Source organism: Hyla sarda, chromosome 6, assembly GCF_029499605.1.
Source record: "Hyla sarda isolate aHylSar1 chromosome 6, aHylSar1.hap1, whole genome shotgun sequence".
NCBI lineage: Eukaryota > Metazoa > Chordata > Amphibia > Anura > Hylidae > Hyla > Hyla sarda.
The window spans coordinates 25035916-25061171 of record NC_079194.1 but is presented as its reverse complement, the minus strand read 5'-3'; the positions used below and the strand labels follow the sequence as shown (position 1 = coordinate 25061171).

General features: G+C 48.9%; 1 protein-coding gene across 2 annotated transcripts in view; it reads right to left on the bottom strand.

Annotated features, from left to right (window-relative positions):
- The window catches only part of MFSD14A (major facilitator superfamily domain containing 14A), a 60849-nt gene that overhangs the window by 21642 nt on the left and 13951 nt on the right, over window positions 1-25256 (bottom strand). For both annotated transcript variants that reach the window (XM_056523345.1, XM_056523346.1), the window contains exons 2-6: window positions 12374-12486; window positions 10063-10158; window positions 5552-5614; window positions 2164-2291; window positions 1131-1245 (exon numbers count right to left, since the gene is read on the bottom strand). In XM_056523345.1, the coding sequence (XP_056379320.1) occupies window positions 1131-1245; window positions 2164-2291; window positions 5552-5614; window positions 10063-10158; window positions 12374-12454 (483 nt within the window). In that variant the 5' untranslated portion in view covers window positions 12455-12486. The remainder of the gene's footprint in view (window positions 1-1130; window positions 1246-2163; window positions 2292-5551; window positions 5615-10062; window positions 10159-12373; window positions 12487-25256) is intronic.

Below are 25256 nucleotides of genomic sequence, written 5' to 3'. Positions count from 1 at the left end.
TTTCTATAATCAGTGTTTGCAAAGTCCAAGTTTTTCACTGTGTTTACACAGAGATTTGCCTTGTGCTCTTATCAGAAAGCGTCTATGGAAATAACCAGTAAAGGCCGATAAGCCTCACACGTCACAGAAAGTTCATGTAGTTTCCACTGTGGGAGCTCATATAGAAAAGAAACCACAAAACGGCATCAGAGAAGTGTAGGTTCATTTTTATTGATAATATTCATGTTATGATAAGATAAATCGGACCTTATGTATACCAAATTATAAACAAAATCTGCTTGAAAGCTGTAGACCAGGGTTTTCCAACCAAGGTGCTTCCAGTTGTTGCAAAACTACAACTTCCAGCATGCCCGGACAGCTGAAGGCTCCAGTGGAAAACTTTTTTTTTTTTTTTTAATCATCTGGGTCCAGAAAGTTAAACAGATTTGTAAATTACTTTTTTTTTTTTTTTTTATCTTAATCCTTCCAGTACTTATTAGCTGCTGAATACTACAGCGGAAATTCTTTTCTTTTTGGAACACAGTGCTCTCTGCTTACATCTCTGTCCATTTTAAGAACTGTCCAGAGTAGGAGAAAATCCCCATAGAAAACATAGGCTGCTCTGAACAGTTCCTAAAATGGACAGAGATGTCAGCAGAGAGCACTGTGTTCCAAAAAGAAAATAATTTCCTCTGTAGTATTCAGCAGCTAATAAGTACTGGAAGGATTAAGCTTTTTTAATAGAAGTAATTTACAAATCTGTTTAACTTTCTGGCACCAGTTGATAAAAAAAAAAAACGTTTTCCACCGGAGTACCGCTTTAAAGGATTACTCTGCTTCCCAGCGTACAGAACTCAATATTTTGAACACTGGGTGCAGGCTTCCGTGTTCCCAGCCGCCCCCTCGTCATGCCCAGAGACGTCACACCCTGCCCCCTCAATGAAAGTCTGTGGGAAGGGGGCATGACAGCCATCATGCCCCCTCCCATAGACTTGCATTGAGGTGGGTGGCATCACGAGGGGGCGGGCATGAACACGGAAGCCCGCACCCAGCGTTCGGAACATTGAGTTTCGGACGCTGGGGAGCAGAGTAACCCTTTAAAATCTTCAAGAAATCTATTAAATTTTAATGCAACCTAATAATTCACCTACCAGTCCATATGCCATGCTTCTCTCATGCTCCTGTGTTATATCAGCTACATAAGCAAATACCACAGAAAAGGTAACGGCAAATACACCAGACACAGAAATTACTGCAAAGTACCACCTGAAAAACAGGGAAAAATTAGTTGGCATACACCACAAACGGGGCGTCGCTACACACAAACGGGGCGTCGCCACACACAAACGGGGCGTCGCCACACACAAACGGGGCGTCGCCACACACAAACGGGGCGTCGCCACACACAAACGGGGCGTCGCCACACACAAACGGGGCGTCGCCACACACAAACGGGGCGTCGCCACACACAAACGGGGCGTCGCCACACACAAACGGGGCGTCGCCACACACAAACGGGGCGTCGCCACACACAAACGGGGCGTCGCCACACACAAACGGGGCGTCGCCACACACAAACGGGGCGTCGCCACACACAAACGGGGCGTCGCCACACACAAACGGGGCGTCGCCACACACAAACGGGGCGTCGCCACACACAAACGGGGCGTCGCCACACACAAACGGGGCGTCGCCACACACAAACGGGGCGTCGCCACACACAAACGGGGCGTCGCCACACACAAACGGGGCGTCGCCACACACAAACGGGGCGTCGCCACACACAAACGGGGCGTCGCCACACACAAACGGGGCGTCGCCACACACAAACGGGGCGTCGCCACACACAAACGGGGCGTCGCCACACACAAACGGGGCGTCGCCACACACAAACGGGGCGTCGCCACACACAAACGGGGCGTCGCCACACACAAACGGGGCGTCGCCACACACAAACGGGGCGTCGCCACACACAAACGGGGCGTCGCCACACACAAACGGGGCGTCGCCACACACAAACGGGGCGTCGCCACACACAAACGGGGCGTCGCCACACACAAACGGGGCGTCGCGACACACAAACGGGGCGTCGCCACACACAAACGGGGCGTCGCCACACACAAACGGGGCGTCGCCACACACAAACGGGGCGTCACTACACACAAACGGGGCGTCACTACATACCAAGGACTGATTCTCATCAGTGGTATAGGAGCACAGGTGAAGAACACAGTTAGCAGCAAGAAAGACTTTCTTCCCCAAACGTCAGAGAGCGCCCCTATGAGGGGTGCACTGAGGAAGGACAACAACCCCTGAATGAAAGGAACAGAGAAGTCAAATGCATTAGTACAGACAGGTCACAGTTTGTATTTGATATCAACTATTTTATAAAACTAACACATTAAAACTGATGAAATTTCATCTGCAGTAAAGACTTTTTAATCATTACACGTGATTAGGTCATCTCCGTACAAGAGCTGTAAATACTTAGTGCAGTGTTTCCCAAACAATGTGCCTCCAGCTGTTGCAAAACTACAACTCCCAGCATGCCCGGACAGCCTTCGGGCACCCTGGTTGGGAAACGCTGACTTAGGGTAAAGAACAGGAACAGATTCAATGTAGACTAAGTAGGTAGGTACTCCGGTGGAAAATTTCTTTTTTTTTTTTTAATCAACTGGTGCCAGAAAGTTAAACAGATTGTATGCTACAGAGGAAATTCTTTTCTTTTTGAATTTCTTTTTTCTCTTGTCCACAGTTGCTCTCTGCTGACACGTGATGCCCGTATCAGGAGCTGTCCAGAGTAGGAGAAAATCCCCATAGCAAACCTCTCCTGCTCCGGACAGTTCCTGACATGGACAGAGGTGTCAGCAGAGAGCACTGTGGTCAGACAAAGGAAATTCAAAAAGAAAAGAACTTTCTCTGCAGTATACAGCAGCTGATAAGTACTGGAAGGATTAAGAATTTTTTATAGAAGTAATTTACAAATCCGTTTAACTTTTTGGCAACAGTTGATTTAAAAAATAAAAAAAAAATAAAAAAGTTTCCCACCGGAGTACCCCTTTAAAGGGGTTTTGCAGAGAGCAAAAAAGGTATTCCCTCTGCTGATTCACTTCCGTCCTTGGCACTTTCAGAGAGGAGGGGAGGTGGGCACAAAGTCACAGTGATCCCATATGGGTGAAACCATGCCCAAGAGCAATATGTAAAAAGCTACATAAAATCACCGCCACATAGATGATAGCTACTTCGTACCGAGCCCCTCTTGTCTTGGAACGTTTAAATTGTGAGACGTGCCGAGGACAGAAGTGGACCACCAGGGAGAAGAGGTAACCCCTTCACGACAGGAACGTCGGAGAGGTGTTCAAGAATATATGTGGTGTCTTCTGCCTTATATGACACAGAATATGAAAAGACGTGGCTACATGCCAAGTGTCGCGGTTCCTTAGGCAAACATTTGACAGCCACGTTCTACTCTGATTAATTGGAGATGTGCACAATACTTGGCAGGCGTTGGACGGCTGCCTTGAAAACTGTCCGGCCGAGCTCACAGCAGTGTCTCTCCACGCCCAATGTCATATCAGGTAAAGGGTGCGTTCACATGCTATTACTAACAGCGGGTTTCCCGCTGCGAGTTACGCTACCATTGATTTAAATGGGTCCACAGACGGTCCGCAATAAGGTCAGGTTTGCCGACTGTCTGCAGACCCATTTAAATGGATGGTAGTGTAACTCGTAGCAGGTTTCCCTCAGCGGGAAACCCACTACTAGCGTGTGAACGCACCCAAAAGGAGAGAGAGGAGCTGGATAAATCCTGAGGGTCCATGCACACTATGGATTTTTCGGTGCAGCAGAGTCCCATTGGCGTCAATAAGATTCCGCTGCACAGCAAGGATTTTACTTTTGATGGAACATGGGGACCAGCAATGCCCGCGGGGTCCTAGCACCGACTGCCCTCAGGCTCTCTGCCCAGAGATTCTTTACTGGGCATGGACTCCACCCTTTGACATCTTTTTTTCCTATCCAAAGGATAGGGGATAAGATGTTTATGGGCAGAGTACCTCTTTAAATGAATTGGCTGACTTATCACTACTGTGCATGCCTTGCACACAATTTGGTATTTGATATCAGAATATATCTAATCTACTCGCCTGTAAATACTTAGTGCAGTCTTTTCCCAACTAGTGTGCCTCCAGCTGTTGCAAAACTACAACTCCCAGCATGCCCGGACAGCCTTCAGGCACCCTGGTTGGGAAACGCTGACTTTGTCAAGAACAGGAACAGATTCAATATAGACTAAGTAGTTAGTTTTTTATTTTTTTTTTATTTTTTGTTTTTTTATAATAACTGGTGCCAGAAAGTTAAATAGATAGTTTGCTACAGAGGAAATTATTTTCTTTTTGAATTTCTTTTTTTTGTCTTGTCCACAGTGCTCTCTGCTGACACCTGATGCCAGTATCAGGAACTGTCCAGAGCAGGAGAAAATCCCCATAGCAAACCTCTCCTGCTCTGGACAGTTCCTGACATGGACAGAGGTGTCAGCAGAGAGCACTGTGGTCAGACAGAAAGGAAATTCAAAAAGAAAAGAACTTCCTCTGCAGTATACAGCAGCTGATAAGTACTGGAAGGATTAAGAATTTTACAAATCCGTTTAACTTTTTGGCACCAGTTGATTTAAAAAAAATAAAAATAAAAATGTTTTCCACCAGAGTACCCCTTTTTAAAGGGGTTTTGCAGAGAGCAAAAATGGTATTCCCTCTGCTGCTTCACTTCCATCCTTGGTACTTTCAGAGAGGAGGGGAGGGGAGGTGGGCACAAAGTCACGGATAGGGGATAAGATGTTTATGGGCGGAGTTCCTCTTTAAATGAATTGGCTGACTTATCACTACTGTGCATGCCTTGCACACAATTTGGTATTTGATATCAGAATATATCTAATCTACTCGCCTGTAAATACTTAGTACAGTGTTTCCCCAACCAGGGTGCCTCCAGCTGTTGCAAAACTACAACTCCCAGCATGCCCGGACAGCCTTCGGCTGTCCGGGCATGCTGGGAGTTGTAGTTTTGCAACAGCTGGTGGCACCCTGGTTGGGGAAACACTGCACTAAGTGTCAAGAACAGCAACAGATTCAATATAGACTAAGTAGGTAGGTATTCCCTTAAAGGGGTACTCCGATATTATGGTGTACACATTATTCACAATCACAATATATGTAGTAATATAAATAGCCTTTTATTTGCTATTTTTGCACATACGGAATTGCCATATATGCAGGTCCCAGCTCTCTCTAGAACAGAGTACCCCCCCCCTGTGGTGAACAGAGGTGGTTGGGATTACAAAAAGAGCCAAGTAAGAGTTATGGACACAGCACTGCACTGAGAAATATGCCAAATTGGTTACTCCCCAGTTACAGAGACAGCATTGCTCAGTTTCCATAACTAAATTGGTTTAGGTTCCAAGGATGTGATGGGCAACTTTCTTGTTTTCAGTAATAAAAGGGTCTGTCTGCGGAATGACATGATGAAGAGGTGACTTCAGAACTGATGAACAAAGCAGAGATCACAAGTCATTTCATACCTTTACTCCTTGGATGAGTCCATTCATAAGAAAGGTGTGCTTTGGGAAGGTCTCATGTAAAACCTGCACAAGGGAAACAGAGAACGTGTTGTGAAAGTATAGAAAAGGTTATACCCCCAACATCCTGCGAGCATCCATACAGGAAGAGCCGGTGAATCATCTCGTGGTTAAGCAACAAGTAGAAGATGAAACTATACGCACAGGGCGATTCTACCATCTATAATGAAGGTTTGTAGCCTTTAATCTTCTGAAGCCATCTACAGTTATGATAGAATTAACTACTAAATATATAGACAGGGTAACAAGGGGATTTATAATGATCTCTGTAGGACTCCAAAGGATCAAATTATCTTCCCTGTACAAAGACAAATCTGTTAAAAAGGAGAAACACAAATAAGTCAAATTCATCCTAATTATAACCATCAGTCATAGACATTTTGCTATCCTGGCTCATCACTACTACTACTACTACTAAAATCACTGTTACACCCCCCCCCCTCCCCCGCCACCACTGCTACCCCCCCCCCCCGCCACCACTGCTACACCCCCCCCCCCCCGCCACCACTGCTGCTACCCCCCCCCCCGCCACCACTGCTGCCACCCCCCCCCGCCACCACTGCTACCCCCCCCCCGGCCGCCACCACTGCTACCCCCCCCCCCCCCCGGCCGCCACCACTGCTACCCCCCCCCCCCCCCGGCCGCCACTGCTACCCCCCCCCCCCCGGCCGCCACTGCTACCCCCCCCCCCCCCGGCCGCCACTGCTACACCACCCCCCCCCCCCCCCCCCGGCCGCCACTGCTACCACCCCCCCCCCGGCCGCCACTGCTACCCCCCCCCCCCCCGGCCGCCACACCAGCCCCCCCCCCCCCGGCCGCCACTGCTACCCCCCCCCCCCCGGCCGCCACACCAGCCCCCCCCCCCCCCGCCACTGCTACTGCTACACCAACCCCCCCCCCCCCCCGCCGCCACTGCTACACCCCCCCCCCCCCCCCCCGCCGCCACTGCTACACCCCCCCCCCCCGCCGCCACTGCTACACCCCCCCCCCCCACTGCTACACCCCCCCCCCCCCCACTGCTACACCCCCCCCCCCCCACTGCTACACCCCCCCCCCCCCACTGCTACACCCCCCCCCCCCCACTGCTACACCCCCCCCCCCCCCCACTGCTACACCCCCCCCCCCCCCACTGCTACACCCCCCCCCCCCCCCACTGCTACACCCCCCCCCCCCCCCACTGCTACACCCCCCCCCCCCCCACTGCTACACCCCCCCCCCCCCCCACTGCTACACCCCCCCCCCCCCCCCACTGCTACACCCCCCCCCCCCACTGCTACACCCCCCCCCCCCCCACTGCTACACCCCCCCCCCCCCACTGCTACACCCCCCCCCCCCCCACTGCTACACCCCCCCCCCCCCCACTGCTACACCCCCCCCCCCCCCCACTGCTACACCCCCCCCCCCCCCCCCCACTGCTACACCCCCCCCCCCCCCCCACTGCTAACACCCCCCCCCCCCCACTGCTAACACCCCCCCCCCCCACTGCTACACCCCCCCCCCCCCACTGCTACACCCCCCCCCCCCACTGCTACACCCCCCCCCCCCACTGCTACACCCCCCCCCCCCCACTGCTACACCCCCCCCCCCCCCACTGCTACACCCCCCCCCCCCACTGCTACACCCCCCCCCCCCCACTGCTACACCCCCCCCCCCCACTGCTACACCCCCCCCCCCCCCACTGCTACACCCCCCCCCCCCCACTGCTACACCCCCCCCCCCCCCACTGCTACACCCCCCCCCCCCCCACTGCTACACCCCCCCCCCCCACTGCTACACCCCCCCCCCCCCCACTGCTACACCCCCCCCCCCCCACTGCTACACCCCCCCCCCCCCACTGCTACACCCCCCCCCCCCACTGCTACACCCCCCCCCCCCCACTGCTACACCCCCCCCCCACTGCTACACCCCCCCCCCCCCACTGCTACACCCCCCCCCCACTGCTACACCCCCCCCCCCCCACTGCTACACCCCCCCCCCCCCACTGCTACACCCCCCCCCCCACTGCTACACCCCCCCCCCCCCCCCCCGCTACACCCCCCCCCCACTGCTACACCCCCCCCCCCCCCCACTGCTACCCCCCCCCCCCCCCACTGCTACCCCCCCCCCCCCACTGCTACCCCCCCCCCCCCCACTGCTACACCCCCCCCCGCCATCACTGCTACCCCCCCCCCCCGCCATCACTGCTACCCCCCCCCCGCCATCACTGCTACCCCCCCCCCGCCATCACTGCTACCCCCCCCCCGCCATCACTGCTACCCCCCCCCCGCCATCACTGCTACCCCCCCCCCGCCATCACTGCTACCCCCCCCCGCCATCACTGCTACCCCCCCCGCCATCACTGCTACCCCCCCCGCCATCACTGCAACCCCCCCCGCCATCACTGCAACCCCCCCCCCGCCATCACTGCTACCCCCCCCCCCGCCATCACTGCTACCCCCCCCCGCCATCACTGCTACCCCCCCCCCGCCATCACTGCTACCCCCCCCCCCGCCATCACTGCTACCCCCCCCCCCCCCCCGCCATCACTGCTACCCCCCCCCCCCCCCCGCCATCACTGCTACCCCCCCCCCCCGCCATCACTGCTACCCCCCCCCCCGCCATCACTGCTACCCCCCCCCGCCATCACTGCTACCCCCCCCCGCCATCACTGCTACCCCCCCCCCCCCGCCATCACTGCTACCCCCCCCCCCCCGCCATCACTGCTACCCCCCCCGCCATCACTGCTACCCCCCCCCCCGCCATCACTGCTACCCCCCCCCCGCCATCACTGCTACCCCCCCCCGCCATCACTGCTACCCCCCCCCGCCATCACTGCTACCCCCCCCCCGCCATCACTGCTACCCCCCCCCGTCATCACTGCTACCCACCCCCCCCGCCATCACTGCTACCCACCCCCCCGCCATCACTGCTAACCACCCACCCCCCCATCACTGCTAACCACCCACCCCCCCCCGCCATCACTGCTACCCACCCCCCCCGTCATCACTGCTACCCCCCCCCCCCGCCATCACTGCTACCCCCCCCCCCCCGCCATCACTGCTACCCCCCCCCCCCGCCATCACTGCTACCCCCCCCCCCCCCCCGCCATCACTGCTACCCCCCCCCCCCCCCCGCCATCACTGCTACCCCCCCCCCGCCATCACTGCTACCCCCCCCCCGCCATCACTGCTACCCCCCCCCCGCCATCACTGCTACCCCCCCCCCGCCATCACTGCTACCCCCCCCCCCCGTCATCACTGCTACCCCCCCCCGCCATCACTGCTACCCCCCCCCCCCGCCATCACTGCTACCCACCCCCCCCCCGCCATCACTGCTACCCACCCCCCCGCCATCACTGCTACCCACCCCCCGCCATCACTGCTAACCACCCACCCCCCCATCACTGCTAACCACCCACCCCCCCCGCCATCACTGCTACCCCCCCCCCCCATCACTGCTACCCCCCCCCATCACTGCTACCCCCCCCCCCCCATCACTGCTACCCCCCCCCCCCCCATCACTGCTACCCCCCCCCCCATCACTGCTACCCCCCCCCCCATCACTGCTACCCCCCCCCCCACCATCACTGCTACCCCCCCCCCCCCGCCGTCACTGCTACCCCCCCCCCCCGCCGTCACTGCTACCCCCCCCCCCGCCGTCACTGCTACCCCCCCCCCGCCGTCACTGCTACCCCCCCCCCCGCCGTCACTGCTACCCCCCCCCCCGCCGTCACTGCTACCCCCCCCCCCCGCCGTCACTGCTACCCCCCCCCCCCCCCGCCGTCACTGCTACCCCCCCCCCGCCGTCACTGCTACCCCCCCCCCCCCACCGTCACTGCTACCCCCCCCCGCCACCATCACTGCTACCCCACACCCCACCCACCATCACTGCTACCCCACACCCCACCCACCCCCCCTCGCTTTTGAGTCTCCTTGCAAGCCTGGCCCCAACATAGAATAATACCTACACTTCCTGCAAAAATCCACTTTTGGGCTGTGGCTCAAGACAAAGAAAAATTGTGCAGTTTTTCCCCAAAATATGCACCAAAACACAAATCTCAAATAAAATAGTTGTGCTATACACCACCATTACTACCTGAGGGGGTGAATTGCTGCTCTTCTACAGGATTTCCCAACCTGCGAAGCTCCAGCTGTTGCGAAACCAACTCCCATCATGCCCTGACAGCCGCATGATGAAAGTTGCAGTTACACAACAGCTGAAGAGCCATATACTGAGGCATGCTGTTCTACTAGATAACTTTTAGCCAGTGTTTTTAATTATTGAAAATAATAATTGATGCCCAAGTGCAGCTCAACCCTGTAGGCAGCCAAATAAACTCCATACCAGTAGTTCTTCATGTAGAATTTAACAGCCTGACAAAGCAACAATTAAGTCTGTCATACGCATCCTGGGGTTCCATGGACAACAAGGTCACACTTTCTGACAAGCTAAGTGTAAGCTTAAACAGAACTTACCACCAAAGTGGGAGCGGTGAGCAAACCCCAAGCGAAAAATTCAAGGAAGATGACGATGACTGCATGATACACGCTTGGAGAGCCAAACCCCTGAGGCTAAAAAACAGAACGACAACATTAGTGTTTTATTATCTACAAAACCAGGAGTCTTTCAACACAACTTGCCCACAGTGCGCGCCGATCGGCATTATAGAAAAACAAAGTGGTCTGTAGTCATTCGATTAAAGGGGTACTCCGGTGGAAAACAATTTTTTTCTAACCAACTGGTGCCAGAAAGTTAAACAGATTTGTAAATTACCTCTATTAAAAAAAGGTAACCCTTCCAGTACTTATCAGCTGCTGTATGATCACGAGGAAGTTTTTTTTCTTTTTTAATTTCCTTTCTGTCTGACCACAGTGCTCTCTGCTGAATCCTCTGTCCATTTAAGGAACTGTCAAGAGTAGGACCAAATACCCATAGCAAACATTTACTGCTCTGGACAGTTCCTGACATGGACAGAGGTGTCAGCAAAGAGAACTGTGGTCCGAGAGACCAAATTCAAAAAGAAAAGAACTTCCTCTGGAACATACAGCAGCTGATCAGTACTGGAAGGATTAAGATTTTTTATTAGAAGTAATTTACAAATCTGTATAACTTTTTTGCACCAGTTGATTTAAAAAAATAATAAATAAATAATTTTTTTCCAGTGGCGTACCCCTTTCAACCGCTCCGCTCAGACACACATTGTCAGCAGCACAGTCCCTGTGTACACGAAGAGACATGCGGAGATCATTTTTAGGTTGACATAAGATACGATCAGCTGACAGGTGTCTACTCATACGTCAGCTGATCGCTGGGATGTTACATGGACGGTGATCATAAATGTGTGTTCATAGGATCACCTGATCATCAGTCCATGTAAAAAGGGCCTGAACAACAACGTCAACTCCCATGAAAAGGAAAGTGAGGACACGCAGATGAATGGAAAAATGTAAAACGCCTCCTGTCAAACTAGGGAAGGGAGGAAAGAATCACAAGTGTCTGATCCTGTCCGAACAGGAGAAGTGATGACAAGGCAGATGAACAAAACTCAGTGCCCAGAAATAATATGATAACTGGGCGAAATAAAGAGGAAGAATGTGACATTGCTCCACAGGGAGTATGCAGCACATATTATAAAAAAACAAAAACACATGGATTGCCTGTGAATATTGTTTTTCTCAGGAAAAGGAAAGGACATTGGTTCATCAATAGAACCTAGAAGATTTTAGTGCAGTAAATGCCTCTCCAGCGGCCCAGTGTGCAGGGACAGTCAGGCCTTTATAGCAGTGCGAGTTTTGTAACAGCTGAAAAATGCTGCTCATACACTTTAGAAGGCCGACCAATAGCTTTTAGACTCAATGCAACCCTCCACATGAACTCTCAGTTTGCTCGAGCGTGCATATGTTCTAAATGGGGAGAGGAGAGCAAGGTGGTGCCAGACACCTGACTGCTAGAGGAATCTGTAGGAGACAACCTATATCCCCTGGGAACAAAATATAAGGTGGGTTGAAATAAAACTGTCCATCCAGACTTTCCCACAAAATGTGCTGTTGGGGAGGAGGGGTCCGACGATGCTGATGTGTTAGATTACCAGGGGGGGGTCCGAGCGCAGGGGCCCCACGGAATCACCTGTATGGAGCCCCAGCTCTCCCCTGGAGCAGCTTGTCACAACCCCCCACCCATAGAGGGGCCCGCTGAACCCCTCTCCATATCGGTCTATGGGAGAGCTGTTCGGCTATGTTTGGCTCTCCTACTTAGAGATTATATGGAGGGGGCGGGGGTTGTGATGCACCGCTCCAAGGGAGAGCCAGGGCTCCATACAGGATATCACGGGGAGGGGGTGGTCGGACCCCTGCGATCTGAAACTTATCCCCTATCCTGCGGATTCCATTAACTCTCTTCATTAATTATATAAGTTAAAAGGGAATCAGTTACCAATTTCATGCTGCTCGAACAAGAGGCCATCGAGGTGGCTTCTTCCTGGTCCACCAGCCTTCATCGATACATTTTGACATTTGGGTATAGAAAGATTACCAATGAAGCCCAAAAAGGCGGGCAAATGCCAACTGAGACCGACCCCGTCACTCGTAGTTCAGGCAGCATGAAAAAGTCGTCAGGCAGCATGCAATATACACACTTGTATTATACATATATGATACAATACTAAATTCCATACAAAATTCCTTCAAATATAATTTATCATTCTATTACATGAACGTTACTAAGTACAACAAATTCTTCAAAAGCCCAGAAGCGGCACTCAGAGGATGTAATCACAGGGACACTTACAGAGCCGCCATCTTTGATGATGATTTTCTTTGCGAGAAGAACACTGCGGTTCACTCTCTTCTTCTTCTTTCCCTGAGTCATTTTCACATAACTAGGGTCTCGGAAACATTCACCTACAACGAAAAAAGACAAAAAACAGTCAGATGTAATATCAAATTCACCGATTCATACACTGATCAAAAAACATAAAGGGAACACTAAGATAACACATCCTAGATCTGAATGAACTAATCGTATGAAATACTTTCATCTTTACATAGTTGAATGTGACAACAAAATCACACAAAAATTATCAATGGAAATCAAATGTATCAACCCATGGAGGTCTGGATATGGAGTCACACTCAAAATCACAGTGGAAAACCCCACTACAGGCTGATCCAACTTTATGTAATGTCCTTAATACAAGTCCCAATGAGGCTCAGTAGTGTGTGTGGCCTCCACGTGCCCGTATGACCTCCCTACAACGCCTGGGCATGATCCTGATGAGGTGGAGGATGGTCTCCTGAGGGATGTCCTCCCAGACCTGGACTAAAGCATCCGCCAACTCCTGGACAGTCTGTGGTGGAGCGAGACGTCCCAGATGTGCTCAATCGGATTCAGGTCTGGCGTACGGGCGGCCAGTCCATAGCATCAATGCCTTTCTCTTGCAGGAACTGCTGACACACTCCAGCCACATGAGGTCTAGCATTGTCTTGCATTAGGAGGAACCCAGGGCCAACCACACCAGCATATGGTCTCACAAGGGGTCTGAGGATCTCATCTCGGTACCTAAAGGCAGTCAGGCTACCTCTGGCAAGCACATGGAGGGCTGTGCGACCCCCCAAAGAAATGCCACCCCACACCATTACTGACCCACCACAAAACCAGTCATGCTGGAGGATGTTGCAGGTAGCAGAACGTTCTCCACGGCGTCTCCACACTGTCACATGTGCTCAGTGTGAACCTGCTTTCAATTTTGCCAATATTTGTGTTCTCTGGCAAATGCCAAAAGTCCTGCACAGTGTTGGGCTGTAATCACAACCACCACCTGTGGACGTCGGGACCTCATATCACCCTCATGGAGTCTGTTTCTGACCGTTTGAGTGGACACATGCACATTTGTGGCCTGCTGGAGGTCATTTTGCAGGGCTCATACACACATCATATATATACACAGACATCATACAGACATCACACATACACTCACACCATACATATACACTAGGGATGTCCCGATACTGATACTAGTATCGGTATCGGTGCCGATACTAGCCATTTACATGGTATCGGGGACTTGTTTAATGTGTCCGATACCTGCTGCCGCTCCGCTGCCCCGTTCTCCGGTCCTCCTGTCCGCTTCATAGTCTTCCATGGAGGAGTATGTGACACAACGTCACTCCGCCTCCTCCCCTGCTCCCAGCGTAACACTACGGAGGAAGCGGAGTGACGTGTATGTCACATGTTCCTGCATAGGACGCCATGATGCCGACCGGGAGGACAGAAGAACAGGGAAGTGGAGCGGTAGCACCCGACGGAGGACAGCCGCAGGTGAGCTGTGTGCTGCCGCTAATGTCTAAAGGGGGGCCCTGCTGCCGCTAATGTCTAAAGGGGGGCCCTGCTGCCGCTAATGTCTAAAGGGGGGCCCTGCTGCCGCTAATGTCTAAAGGGGGGCCCTGCTGCCGCTAATGTCTAAAGGGGGGCCCTGCTGCCGCTAATGTCTAAAGGGGGGCCCTGCTGCCGCTAATGTCTAAAGGGGGGCCCTGCTGCCGCTAATGTCTAAAGGGGGGCCCTGCTGCCGCTAATGTCTAAAGGGGGGCCCTGCTGCCGCTAATGTCTAAAGGGGGGCCCTGCTGCCGCTAATGTCTAAAGGGGGGCCCTGCTGCCGCTAATGTCTAAAGGGGGGCCCTGCTGCCGCTAATGTCTAAAGGGGGGCCCTGCTGCCGCTAATGTCTAAAGGGGGGCCCTGCTGCCGCTAATGTCTAAAGGGGGGCCCTGCTGCCGCTAATGTCTAAAGGGGGGCCCTGCTGCCGCTAATGTCTAAAGGGGGGCCCTGCTGCCGCTAATGTCTAAAGGGGGGCCCTGCTGCCGCTAATGTCTAAAGGGGGGCCCTGCTACCGCTAATGTCTAAAGGGGGGCCCTGCTGCCACTAATGTCTAAAGGGGAATCCCCGCTGCCGCTAATGTCTAAAGGGGAATCCCCGCTGCCGCTAATGTCTAAAGGGGAGCCCTGCTGCCGCTAATGTCTAAAGGGGAAGCCCCGCTGCCGCTAATGTCTAAAGGGGAAGCCCCTGTCTATAGGGGGGCCTGCTGCTGCTAATGTCTGCAAGGGGATACTACCTACTATTAAAGACAATCTGCACTGACAATCTGCACCTGCACTAACTTCAATTTATTTGTAGATAGGTCAGGTGACCCGGTTTCTACTGCTGCTCACCATGTGATCATCTTGGCTCATACTACAGCAGCCGCCTCCATTGTACACAACAAGGACCCACATATCATACGGTAAACAGCGCCAGAGACCGGGTCACCCTGCTGTCAGATTCCCTTTAAAATAAAAGTACTCGTACTTGGTATCGGCGAGTACTAGAATTAAAGTATCGGTACTCGTACTCTGACTTAAAAAAAATGGTATCGGGACATCCCTAATATACACCATACATATGCACACATCATACATACACGCGCCGCTGATACACCCCCCCTAATTATACATTACATACGGGACATACTAAAAGGAATGACAAAGTGGAATGCCCATAGACTTTAAGGCTGGGTTCACACCACGTTTTTCAAATACGGTAACCGTATACGGTTTTCCGCAAAAAAACGTATACAACCGTATCCGAAACCGTATTCATAGAGAATGCATTGTAAACCGTATTCCAAATGTTGTGTACGGTTGCATCCGTTTTGCCTCGGATACGGTTTCGCCGATTTTTCAACCGTAGGCAAAAACGCTGTCGACCACGTTTTTGCCTCCGGTTGGAAAACCGTATGCGAACCGTATGCGGTTCTTTTAACATTGTTGTCTATGAGAACCGTACACAGAATTTCCCAATACGGCTGCACACTGTTTTTCTAATCCGTTTTTGGAGTTGACACATGCGCATATCTTTCTAGAATTCATCCCAGACATCCCACTCCCACATCCTTTGAAATTTCAATAGAACAATAGTAACTTTATTAAATTGCTGGGAAACGAATTCCAACAAAATAGAAAAACCGTTGGCAAAAACCGGATGCAAACGGATAGAACCGTACATACGATTTGGAACCGTATACGGGGAAAAACTGTATACGTTTTAATTTGGAGTCATACGGTTGTATACGGTTTTTGCCATACTTTTTTTTTGCGGAAAACCGTATACGGTAAAAGTGGTGTGAACCCAGCCTAACAGGAGAGTGGAACGCCCATAGAGAATAATGGAAATGTTATATTTGAAATAGAGACAAAACTATTTGACATATCTAATAAAAAACTAATCAGACATATTCTCCAAACTAAATGGAATTATTTAATAGACAGATTGAGTGGAATTATCTCTTTCTGCAGATTGACAAAATGGGATTACACAATGGAATGCCCATAGACCAGTGGTCCCCAAACTGTGGCCCTCCAGATGTTGCAAAACTACAATTCCCAGCATGCCTGGACAGCCTACGGCTGTCCAGGCATGCTGGGAATTGTAGTTTTGCAACATCTGGAGGGCCACAGTTTGGGGACCACTGCCATAGACTTTAATGGGAAGCAGGATTTGATGTGGAGTCTGAACCATTTAACATATCAAATGTTTAGCGGGCATCCTCTACATACTCAGTGGGATTATATATAAGTGAGATTTAGAGGGATTATCATTGTTTTCTATAAAATGACAAGGGTTACGACAAAATATAATGCCCATAGACTATAATGGGAAGTAAAATATGAGCTCATTTGCCACAAGTGTTCCCCAGGTAGAGTAGCACATTGTAAAATTGAAATGACCTGGGATTATAGCTGTTTTCTATGGAATAACAGGAGAATAGTACAGGGTGGGCAATGTATATGGATACACCTTAATAAAATGGGAATGGTTGGTGATACTAACTTCCTGTTTGCGGCACATTAGTATATGTGAGGGGGGAAACTTTTCAAGATGGGTGGTGACCATGGCGGCCATTTTTAATCCAACTTTTGTTTTTCAATAGGAAGAGGGTCATGTGACACATCAAACTTATTGGGAATTTCACAAGAAAAGCAATGATGTGTTTGGTTTTAACGTAACTTTATTCTCTCATGAGTTATTTACAAGTTTCTGACCACTTATAAAATGTGTTCAATGCACTGCCCATTGTGTTGGATTGTCAATGCAACCCTCTTCTCTATATACTACTATATACTACTATATACACACACCGCAGGAGAAATGCTAGCACAGGCTTCCAGTATCCGTATACACTGCTATATACTACTATATACACCGCAGGAGAAATGCTAGCACAGGCTTCCAGTATCCGTATTAGGGGTGTGAATCGCCAAGAATTTGGCGATTCGATTCAAATCGCGATACCAGTGTGGCGATTCGATATATCCCGATATATCGCGATACCGTCTAGGTGACGATACATCGCAATATATCCCGATATATCGCACACCTGGGAGCATTCATAGATCCCAATAGACGCCGCTGTCAGCTTTGACAGCGGCGATCTAGTACTCCGGTGCTCACTTTTCTCATGTTATCCCGTCCGGGCTGCAAAATAAAATAAAACGCACTTTATCTTACCTGCCAACGAGCCCCCGGAGCTCCGGTACACTCCGGTACAGGTGTTCGGTCCCCGGGCTGTATTCTTCTTACTTCCTGTTAGTCCGGCACGTCACATGGAGCTTCAGCCTATCACCAGCGGAGGCGGGACATCGCTGCGGCTGGTGATAGGCTGAAGCTCCGTGTGACGTGCCGGACTAACAGGAAGTAAGAAGAATACAGCCCGGGGACCGAACACCTGTACCGGAGCTCCGGGGGCTCGTTGGCAGGTAAGATAAAGTGCGTTTTATTTTGCAGCCTGGATAGGATAAAATGAGAAAAGTGAGCACCGGATACTCCTTTAATAGCCAGCCGCGGCGATTGCGGCATGCTGGCTATTAGCGGCGGCCCCCGGCTACTGAAATCAGCCGGGGGTCGCATAGTACGGAGTGGGCACGAGTCGGAGCCCGCTCCATAGCCGTGTCAGATCCGGCCTGCACGGCTCCACAAATGTGGAACTTTTATCTCCTGATGCCCGGGACATGACATGCTGTTCCGGGCGTCCGCAGATAAAAATTCCACATCCCTAAAAGAATCGATTCAAAAATATTTTGAATCGATTCTGTATTGGCAAATGAAAAAAATCGCGATTATCGCGAGAATCGATTTTTTCTTACATCCCTAATCCGTATACACTACTATATACTACTATATACACCGCAGGAGAAATGCTAGCACAGGCTTCCAGTATCCGTATACACTGCTATATACTACTATATACACCGCAGGAGAAATGCTACCACAGGCTTCCAGTATCCGTATACACTGCTATATACTACTATATACACCGCAGGAGAAATGCTAGCACAGGCTTCCAGTATCCGTATACACGGCTATATACTACTATATACAACGCAGGAGAAATGCTAGCACAGGCTTCCAGTATCCGTATACACTGCTATATACTACTATATACACCGCAGGAGAAATGCTAGCACAGGCTTCCAGTATCCGTATACACTGCTATATACTACTATATACACCGCAGGAGAAATGCTAGCACAGGCTTCCAGTATCCGTATACACTGCTATATACTACTATATACAACGCAGGAGAAATGCTAGCACAGGCTTCCAGTATCCGTATACACTACTATATACACCGCAGGAGAAATGCTAGCACAGGCTTCCAGTATCTGTATACACTGCTATATACTACTATATACACCGCAGGAGAAATGCTAGCACAGGCTTCCAGTATCTGTATACACTGCTGTATACTACTATATACACCGCAGGAGAAATGCTAGCACAGGCTTCCAGTATCCGTATACACTGCTATATACTACTATATACACCGCAGGAGAAATGCTAGCACAGGCTTCCAGTATCCGTATACACTGCTATATACTACTATATACACCGCAGGAGAAATGCTAGCACAGGCTTCCAGTATCTGTATACACTGCTATATACACCGCAGGAGAAATGTTAGCACAGGCTTCCAGTATCCGTATACACTGCTATATACTACTATATACACCGCAGGAGAAATGCTAGCACAGGCTTCCAGTATCCGTATACACTGCTGTATACTACTATATACACCGCAGGAGAAATGCTAGCACAGGCTTCCAGTATCCGTATACACTGCTGTATACTACTATATACACCGCAGGAGAAATGCTAGCACAGGCTTCCAGTATCCGTAGTTTCAGGTGCTGCACATCTCGCATCTTCACAGCATAGAGAATTGCCTTCAGATGACCCCAAAGATAAAAGTCTAAGGGGGTCAGATCGGGAGACCTTAGGGGCCATTCAACATGATGATGTGTTTCCCTCTTTATGCACTGAAGCTGCACGTTCCCTGAGTTTTTCCAGCAAGATGGTGACCACCACATTATGGGTGTCAGGTCCGAGCATTCCTAGATGAACAGTTTCCTGGAAAGTAGATTGGTCGTCATGGGCCAGTTGAATGGCCCCCAAGGTCTCCGGTCTGACCCCCTTAGACATTTATCTTTGGGGTCATTTGAAGGCAATTGTCTATGCTGTGAAGATACGAGATGTGTTCCCCAGATTAAAGGAAATCTGTCACCAGTGTCACCTGCACAAACCTGTAGGTACCAACAGGTAGTGCAGGTGACACTGACAACTGTACTTACCTTTTCCCTGTCCGGAACACTTGTGGCAAGGTTGACTTTCCTAAATAACACAGATTTACGTGCAAATGAGCTCATATTTTACTTCCCATTATAGTCTATGGGCATTCCATTTTGTCGTAACCCTTGTTATTTTATCGAAAACAATGATAATCCCTCTAAATCTCACTTATATATGATCCCACTGAGTATGTAGAGGATGCCCGCTAAACATTTATTTCATATGTTAAATGGTTCAGACTCCACATCAAATCCTGCTTCCCATTATAGTCTATGGGCATTCCATTCTACCATTTTCCTTCTATTCCATAGAAAACAGCTATAATCCCAGGTAATTTCAATTTTACAATGTGCTACTCTACCTGGGGAACACTTTTGGTAAAGTTTAGATATCTGAATAACACAGATTTACATGCAAATGAGCTCATATTTCACGTCCCATTATAGTCTATGGGGATTCCATTGTGTAATCCCATCTTGTCATTCTGCAGAAAACAATGTTTAATATTCAAATTAAGTAGAATTATCAATGTCACTGAGTTTAGAGAGTTTGTCTGGTAAAGATTTATTAGATATGTCAAAAAGTTTTGTCTCTAATTCAAATATAACATTTCCATTATTCTCTATGGGCAGTCGTCTCAGCAACTAAACGAGAATAAAAGCAGAACACTACAGGAATACAAAGGCGGCTCTGGGATCCTTGGTGCACTATATGCCGATCACACTTCATTTTCCTTCCATGCGGTCCGGTTCCTTGTGTCAGTTTCTATTTCTTGGGTTGTTATTGATTGTGTCCCTGTATAAATCATGGTGGTTGGCGGTGACATTAGGAAATGTAATGACGCCTGGAGCAACACTAACAATAGTCCTCGCTGCTCTCACTACTACAGACGGAAACTATGACTAGTAACAGACCGCGAGGACGGTCCTGATGAAAACACCGATAGGTTACTCCAGTCACACCACGTAAAATGCATATAAAACAGCCGGCAAGATTTGATTTTTTTTTACATTAAGATTAACCCCCAAAATTACATAAAAACAGACAAAAAAAAAAAAGTATAATTAAAAGTTCCAGGCAGCAAAATGAAAACACAACAGTGGAGTTATTTTGTGTGGTATTGCAGCTTAGTTCTGCAGAAGTGAACAGAAGCAAGTTGTAATACCATTATTTCTGGATAACCCCAGCCCCTTACATCTATTAACCATTTAGATGCCACCAAGGCTTAAAGAGGTACTCCGCTGGAAAACATTTTATTTTATTTTTTTAAATCAACTGGTGCCACAAAGTTAGACAGATTTGTAAATTACTTCTATATAAAAAAAATCTTAATCCTTCCAGTACTTATCTGCGGCTGTATAATACAAAGGAAGTTGTGTAGTTCTTTCCAGTCTGACCACAGTGCTCTCTGCTGACACCTCTGTCCGTGTCAGGAACTGTCCAGAGTTGGAGCATATCCCCCATAGCATACCTCTCCTGCTCTGGACAGTTCCTGACATGAACAGAGGTGTCAGCAGAGAGCACTGTGGTCAGACAGAAATTAATTCAAAAACAAATGAACTTCCTGTGGAGCATTTAGCAGCTGATAAGTACTGGAATGGTTAAGATTTTTAAAGTAATTTACAAATCTGGCACCAGTTGATTTAAAAAATAAATAAATAAATAAAAAAAATTCCACTGGAGTACCCCTTTAACTTGCCTTTTAATGGCTGCTGTGGCTCTTCAATCTGCAGCAGGCTCTACCAATAGAACACAGATCACACAGAACTGCATTTAGGTAATGATTCCTCATACAAGTCCCCTAAAGGGACTGATAAAATATAGTAGAAAAATTTAGAAAAAAAAAAATATACTAAAAAAAAAAGGTTTTACACATATTCAACAATCCTGTTCAATACAAAAAATGTCAATCATCCCCCTTTCCCATATAAAAAATAAATCAATATGTAAACATAAGAAAAATAAACATTTCGCATAGCCGCGCAGAATCGTCCGAACTAGTAAAATATAACAATTTTACCCCGCATGGTGAATGGCTTAAAGAGGTTAGTCAGGAAAAAAACTTTTTCATATATATCAACTGGCTCCAGAAAAGTTAAACAGATTTGTAAATTACTTCTATAAAAAAAATCTTAATCCTTTCAGTACTTATGAGCTTCTGAAGTTAAGTTGTTCTTTTCTGTCTAAGTGCTCTCTGATGACACCTGTCTCGGGAAACGCCCAGTTTAGAAGCAAATCCCCATAGCAAACCTCTTCTAAACTGGGCGTTTCCCGAGTCAGGTGTCATCAGAGAGCACTTAGACAGAAAAGAACAACCTTAACTTCGGAAGCTCATAAGTACTGAAAGGATTACGTTTTTTTTAATAGAAGTAATTTACAAATCTGTTTTACTTTCTGGAGCCAGTTGATATATATAAAAAAGTTTTTTCCTGGATAACCCCTTTAATGGTTTAAAAAAAATAAAAAAATAAAAAAATGAGTCACAGGTATTTTTTTTCCATCACAAAATCCCAGAAAACATTGAAGAAAAAGCGATCAGACTGATCAATACCAAGGTAGCACCAACTAGAGCTTGTACAGTAGCCAGCACAGACTAGAGCTTGTAGATGCAATTGCCGCTGGATTGGACAGGGGAGTATCACCTTTTTTTTTTTTTTATTCTACTCCATTCACTTCAATGGACCAGAGCTGCACTGCTACAGTAAGTATGTTAAGGCAGCGAGCACATGAATGAACAGCACTATAGAACCAGATATAGCCGTACAATCATATACTTGAAGATTCAATGCTTCACCAAGTCAACATCTGTCAGTAGAAAACTCCATCCAGTGGTAAAAAAAACTTGTACAGAGCTAAAATGTCCCAGTAAGGTGGATGCTCATATATCCTGTGTGTACATTATAAAAATAGACTCCAGACAGATACATTTTGCACCATATGTATTAGTCCGACACAGACTGGAGCTTGTATACGCAATTGCCACTGTATACGCAAAAATTATTTTGGATTATTTAATTTTTAATTTTACAGCCATTTTGGGCCCTTTTAAAACACTAAAAGGACAAAAAAATATAACCAGGCAGCTAAAAACCAACATGACTGATTTTCTCTTCCCCTGATGGTATGTGTCTGGGGAGAGTAAGGAGGCCTCCATACTTGTTAGCATATGTTTACATTAGGGATCGACCAATATCTTTTTTTAGGGCCGATACAGATAATCGGTGGAGGTTAGGGCCGATAGCCGATAACTTATACCGGAATATCGGTATAAGTTATCGGCTATTTATCCCCCCGCGACACCGCTGCAGATCATTGATTTAAAGCGGGCGCTTTAAATCAATGCACTGCATTGGCTTTTGTGGTGCCATAGGCCAACGCCACCCGCTACTCTCCCCCTGCCTGTCCGGGGGTCCTGAGACCTATCACCGCCACCGCTCCCCCCGCCGCCCTGCACCGGCCCCATTGCCTCCCCCATCCCCAGTTTTATAATTACCTGTTCCCGGGGTCCACTCTACATCTGGCTCCGGTGGGGTCCTCCTGAGCTGTCACTGTGCGCACTGACGGTGATGTCACGTCGCGCACGTCACTTGTCATTGCGCACAGCGTAATGCAGGACGCAGCAGGAGCAAGAAGTAACGTGGGCTCCGGGAACAGGTAATTATAAAACCGGGGATGGGCGAGGCAATGGGTCCGGTGCGGTGGGGGGTGCGACGCGGTGTGGTGCATTATCGGCAAGGTAATTGCCGATAATGCCCAAAATCGTGATTATCGGCCGATAATATCGGCCATACCGATAATCGGTCGATCCCTAGTTTACATGGTAAGAAAATATGCGGAATGTCCACCATGTGAACAGTGCAGCAAAAGGCCATTGAAATCAATGGAATTCTGCTGCAGCTGAATATTCGGGCAGAATTCCACGCGGACATTCCACCATGTAAACATACCCTCTGACTATATATATATATATATATATTTTTTTTTTTTCTAATGAGAGACTTCCTCACCTCCTGATACAGAAACAAAAATAACATGGCGGAAGAAAACACAGAATATCCTTCTTGCTCTTTGCCCTCATGGTTTTGCCATACTCACTGCACATAGTGCATAGAGCAGTAGTCTCCAACCTACGGACCTCCAGATGTTGCAAAACTACAACTCCCAGCATGCCTGGACAGCCAACGGCTGTCCGGGCATGCTGGGAGTTGTAGTTTTGCAACATCTGGAGGTCTGCAGGTTAAAGATCACTGGCACAGAGCATAATGCAACACCGTGCTGGGCGGTATACTGGTTCATACCAAATACCGGTGTGTTTTTTATTTTTATATGATATGAATTTTTCATATACCGCAATACCGGAGAGTGTATACCCTGTTGGGAACAGAGGGCATACCTGTACGCCCTCCGCCCACTCCCTTCCTATAACGTGGGGTCGGGGCTCGGCACCTAGCAACATCTGGGACCCGTGGCTAATAGCACGCAGTGCCGCCAGCTATTAACCCTTTAGACGCAGCGTTCAAAGTTGATCGCCACGTCTAAAGTGAAAGCTAATCAGTGCCGGTTGGCTCAGTGGGCTGTTCGGGGCCGCAGCAGTGAAACTGCGACGTTCCGAGCAGCTGGAGGACACGTGGAGGGTCCCCTACCTTCCTCGTGCGTGTCCCATCACCGAATGACTGCTCCGTGCCTGAGATACAGGCATGGAGCAGTCAAGCAGCAGAATCATTGATCAATGTTATACTATGGGATAACAATGATCAATGTAAAAGATCAATGTGTGCAACGTTATAGCCCTCTATGGGGAAGATAACATAAAAAATAAAAGAGTGAAAAAAAAAAAGTTAAGATCATTTTTTTTATATATCAACTGGCTCCAGAAAGTCAAACAGATTTGTAAATTACTTCTATTAAAAAAATCTTAATCCTTTCAGTACTTATGAGCTGCTGAAGTTGAGTTGTTCTTTTCTGTCTAAGTCAGTGGTTCTTAACCTGGGTTCGATCGAACCCCAGGGGTTCGGTGAGTCAGTCCTGGGGGTTCAGCGGGGGAGGTCGCAACAGGACAGGCAAACCAAGCAATTGCTTGGGGCCCTGAGCAGAGCCAGTGTTTGCCCATCCTGTAGCGACAGAGCAATTCCGCCCCCCCCCCCCCTATCACGATTAACTCCCTGCGGCCCTGCTTTAAGTTTAACCCCTTAAGGACCGAGAGTTTTTCCGTTTTTGCATTTTCGTTTTTTCCTCCTCGCCTTTAAAAAAATCATAACTCTTTCAATTTTGCACCTAAAAATCCATATGATTGCTTATTTTTTGCGCCACCAATTCTACTTTGTAATGACGTCAGTAATTTTACCCAAAAATCTACGGCGAAACGGAAAAAAAAAAAATAATTGTGAGACAAAATTGAAAAAAAAAAACGCAGTTTTGTAACTTTTGGGGGCTTCCGTTTCTACGTAGTAAATTTTTCAGTAAAAATTACACCTTATTATTCTGTAGGTCCATACGATTAGAATGATCCCCTACTTATATAGGTTGGATATTGTCGGACTTCTGGAAAAAATCATAACTACATGCAGGAAAATGTATACGTTTAAAATTGTCATCTTCTGACCCCTATAACTTTTTTATTTTTGCACGTATGGGGCGGTATGAGGGCTAATTTTTTGCGCCGCGATCTGAAGTTTTTAGCGGTACCATTTTTGCATTGATAGGACTTAGAGTTTCATGATATAAAAAGTGACAAAAAATGCACTATTTTAGACTTTGGAATTTTTTTGTGCGTACGCCATTGACTGTGCGGTTTAATTAAAGATATATTTTTTATAATTCGTACATTTCCGCACTGAGTGTTGCTGTGTAAGAGGGGGCGTGAAAGAGGAGTTTCAAAAACTGTGATTATCTGTTGTGCGGAGTGAATCTGTGGAGTGGGTGCGACTGCCTATAGCCCACATTCTTATTTTGGGTAAGTTTTTCTCTTTTGCACATAGTGGGATAACTGTTAGAGTTTAAACACCCTTTTTCATT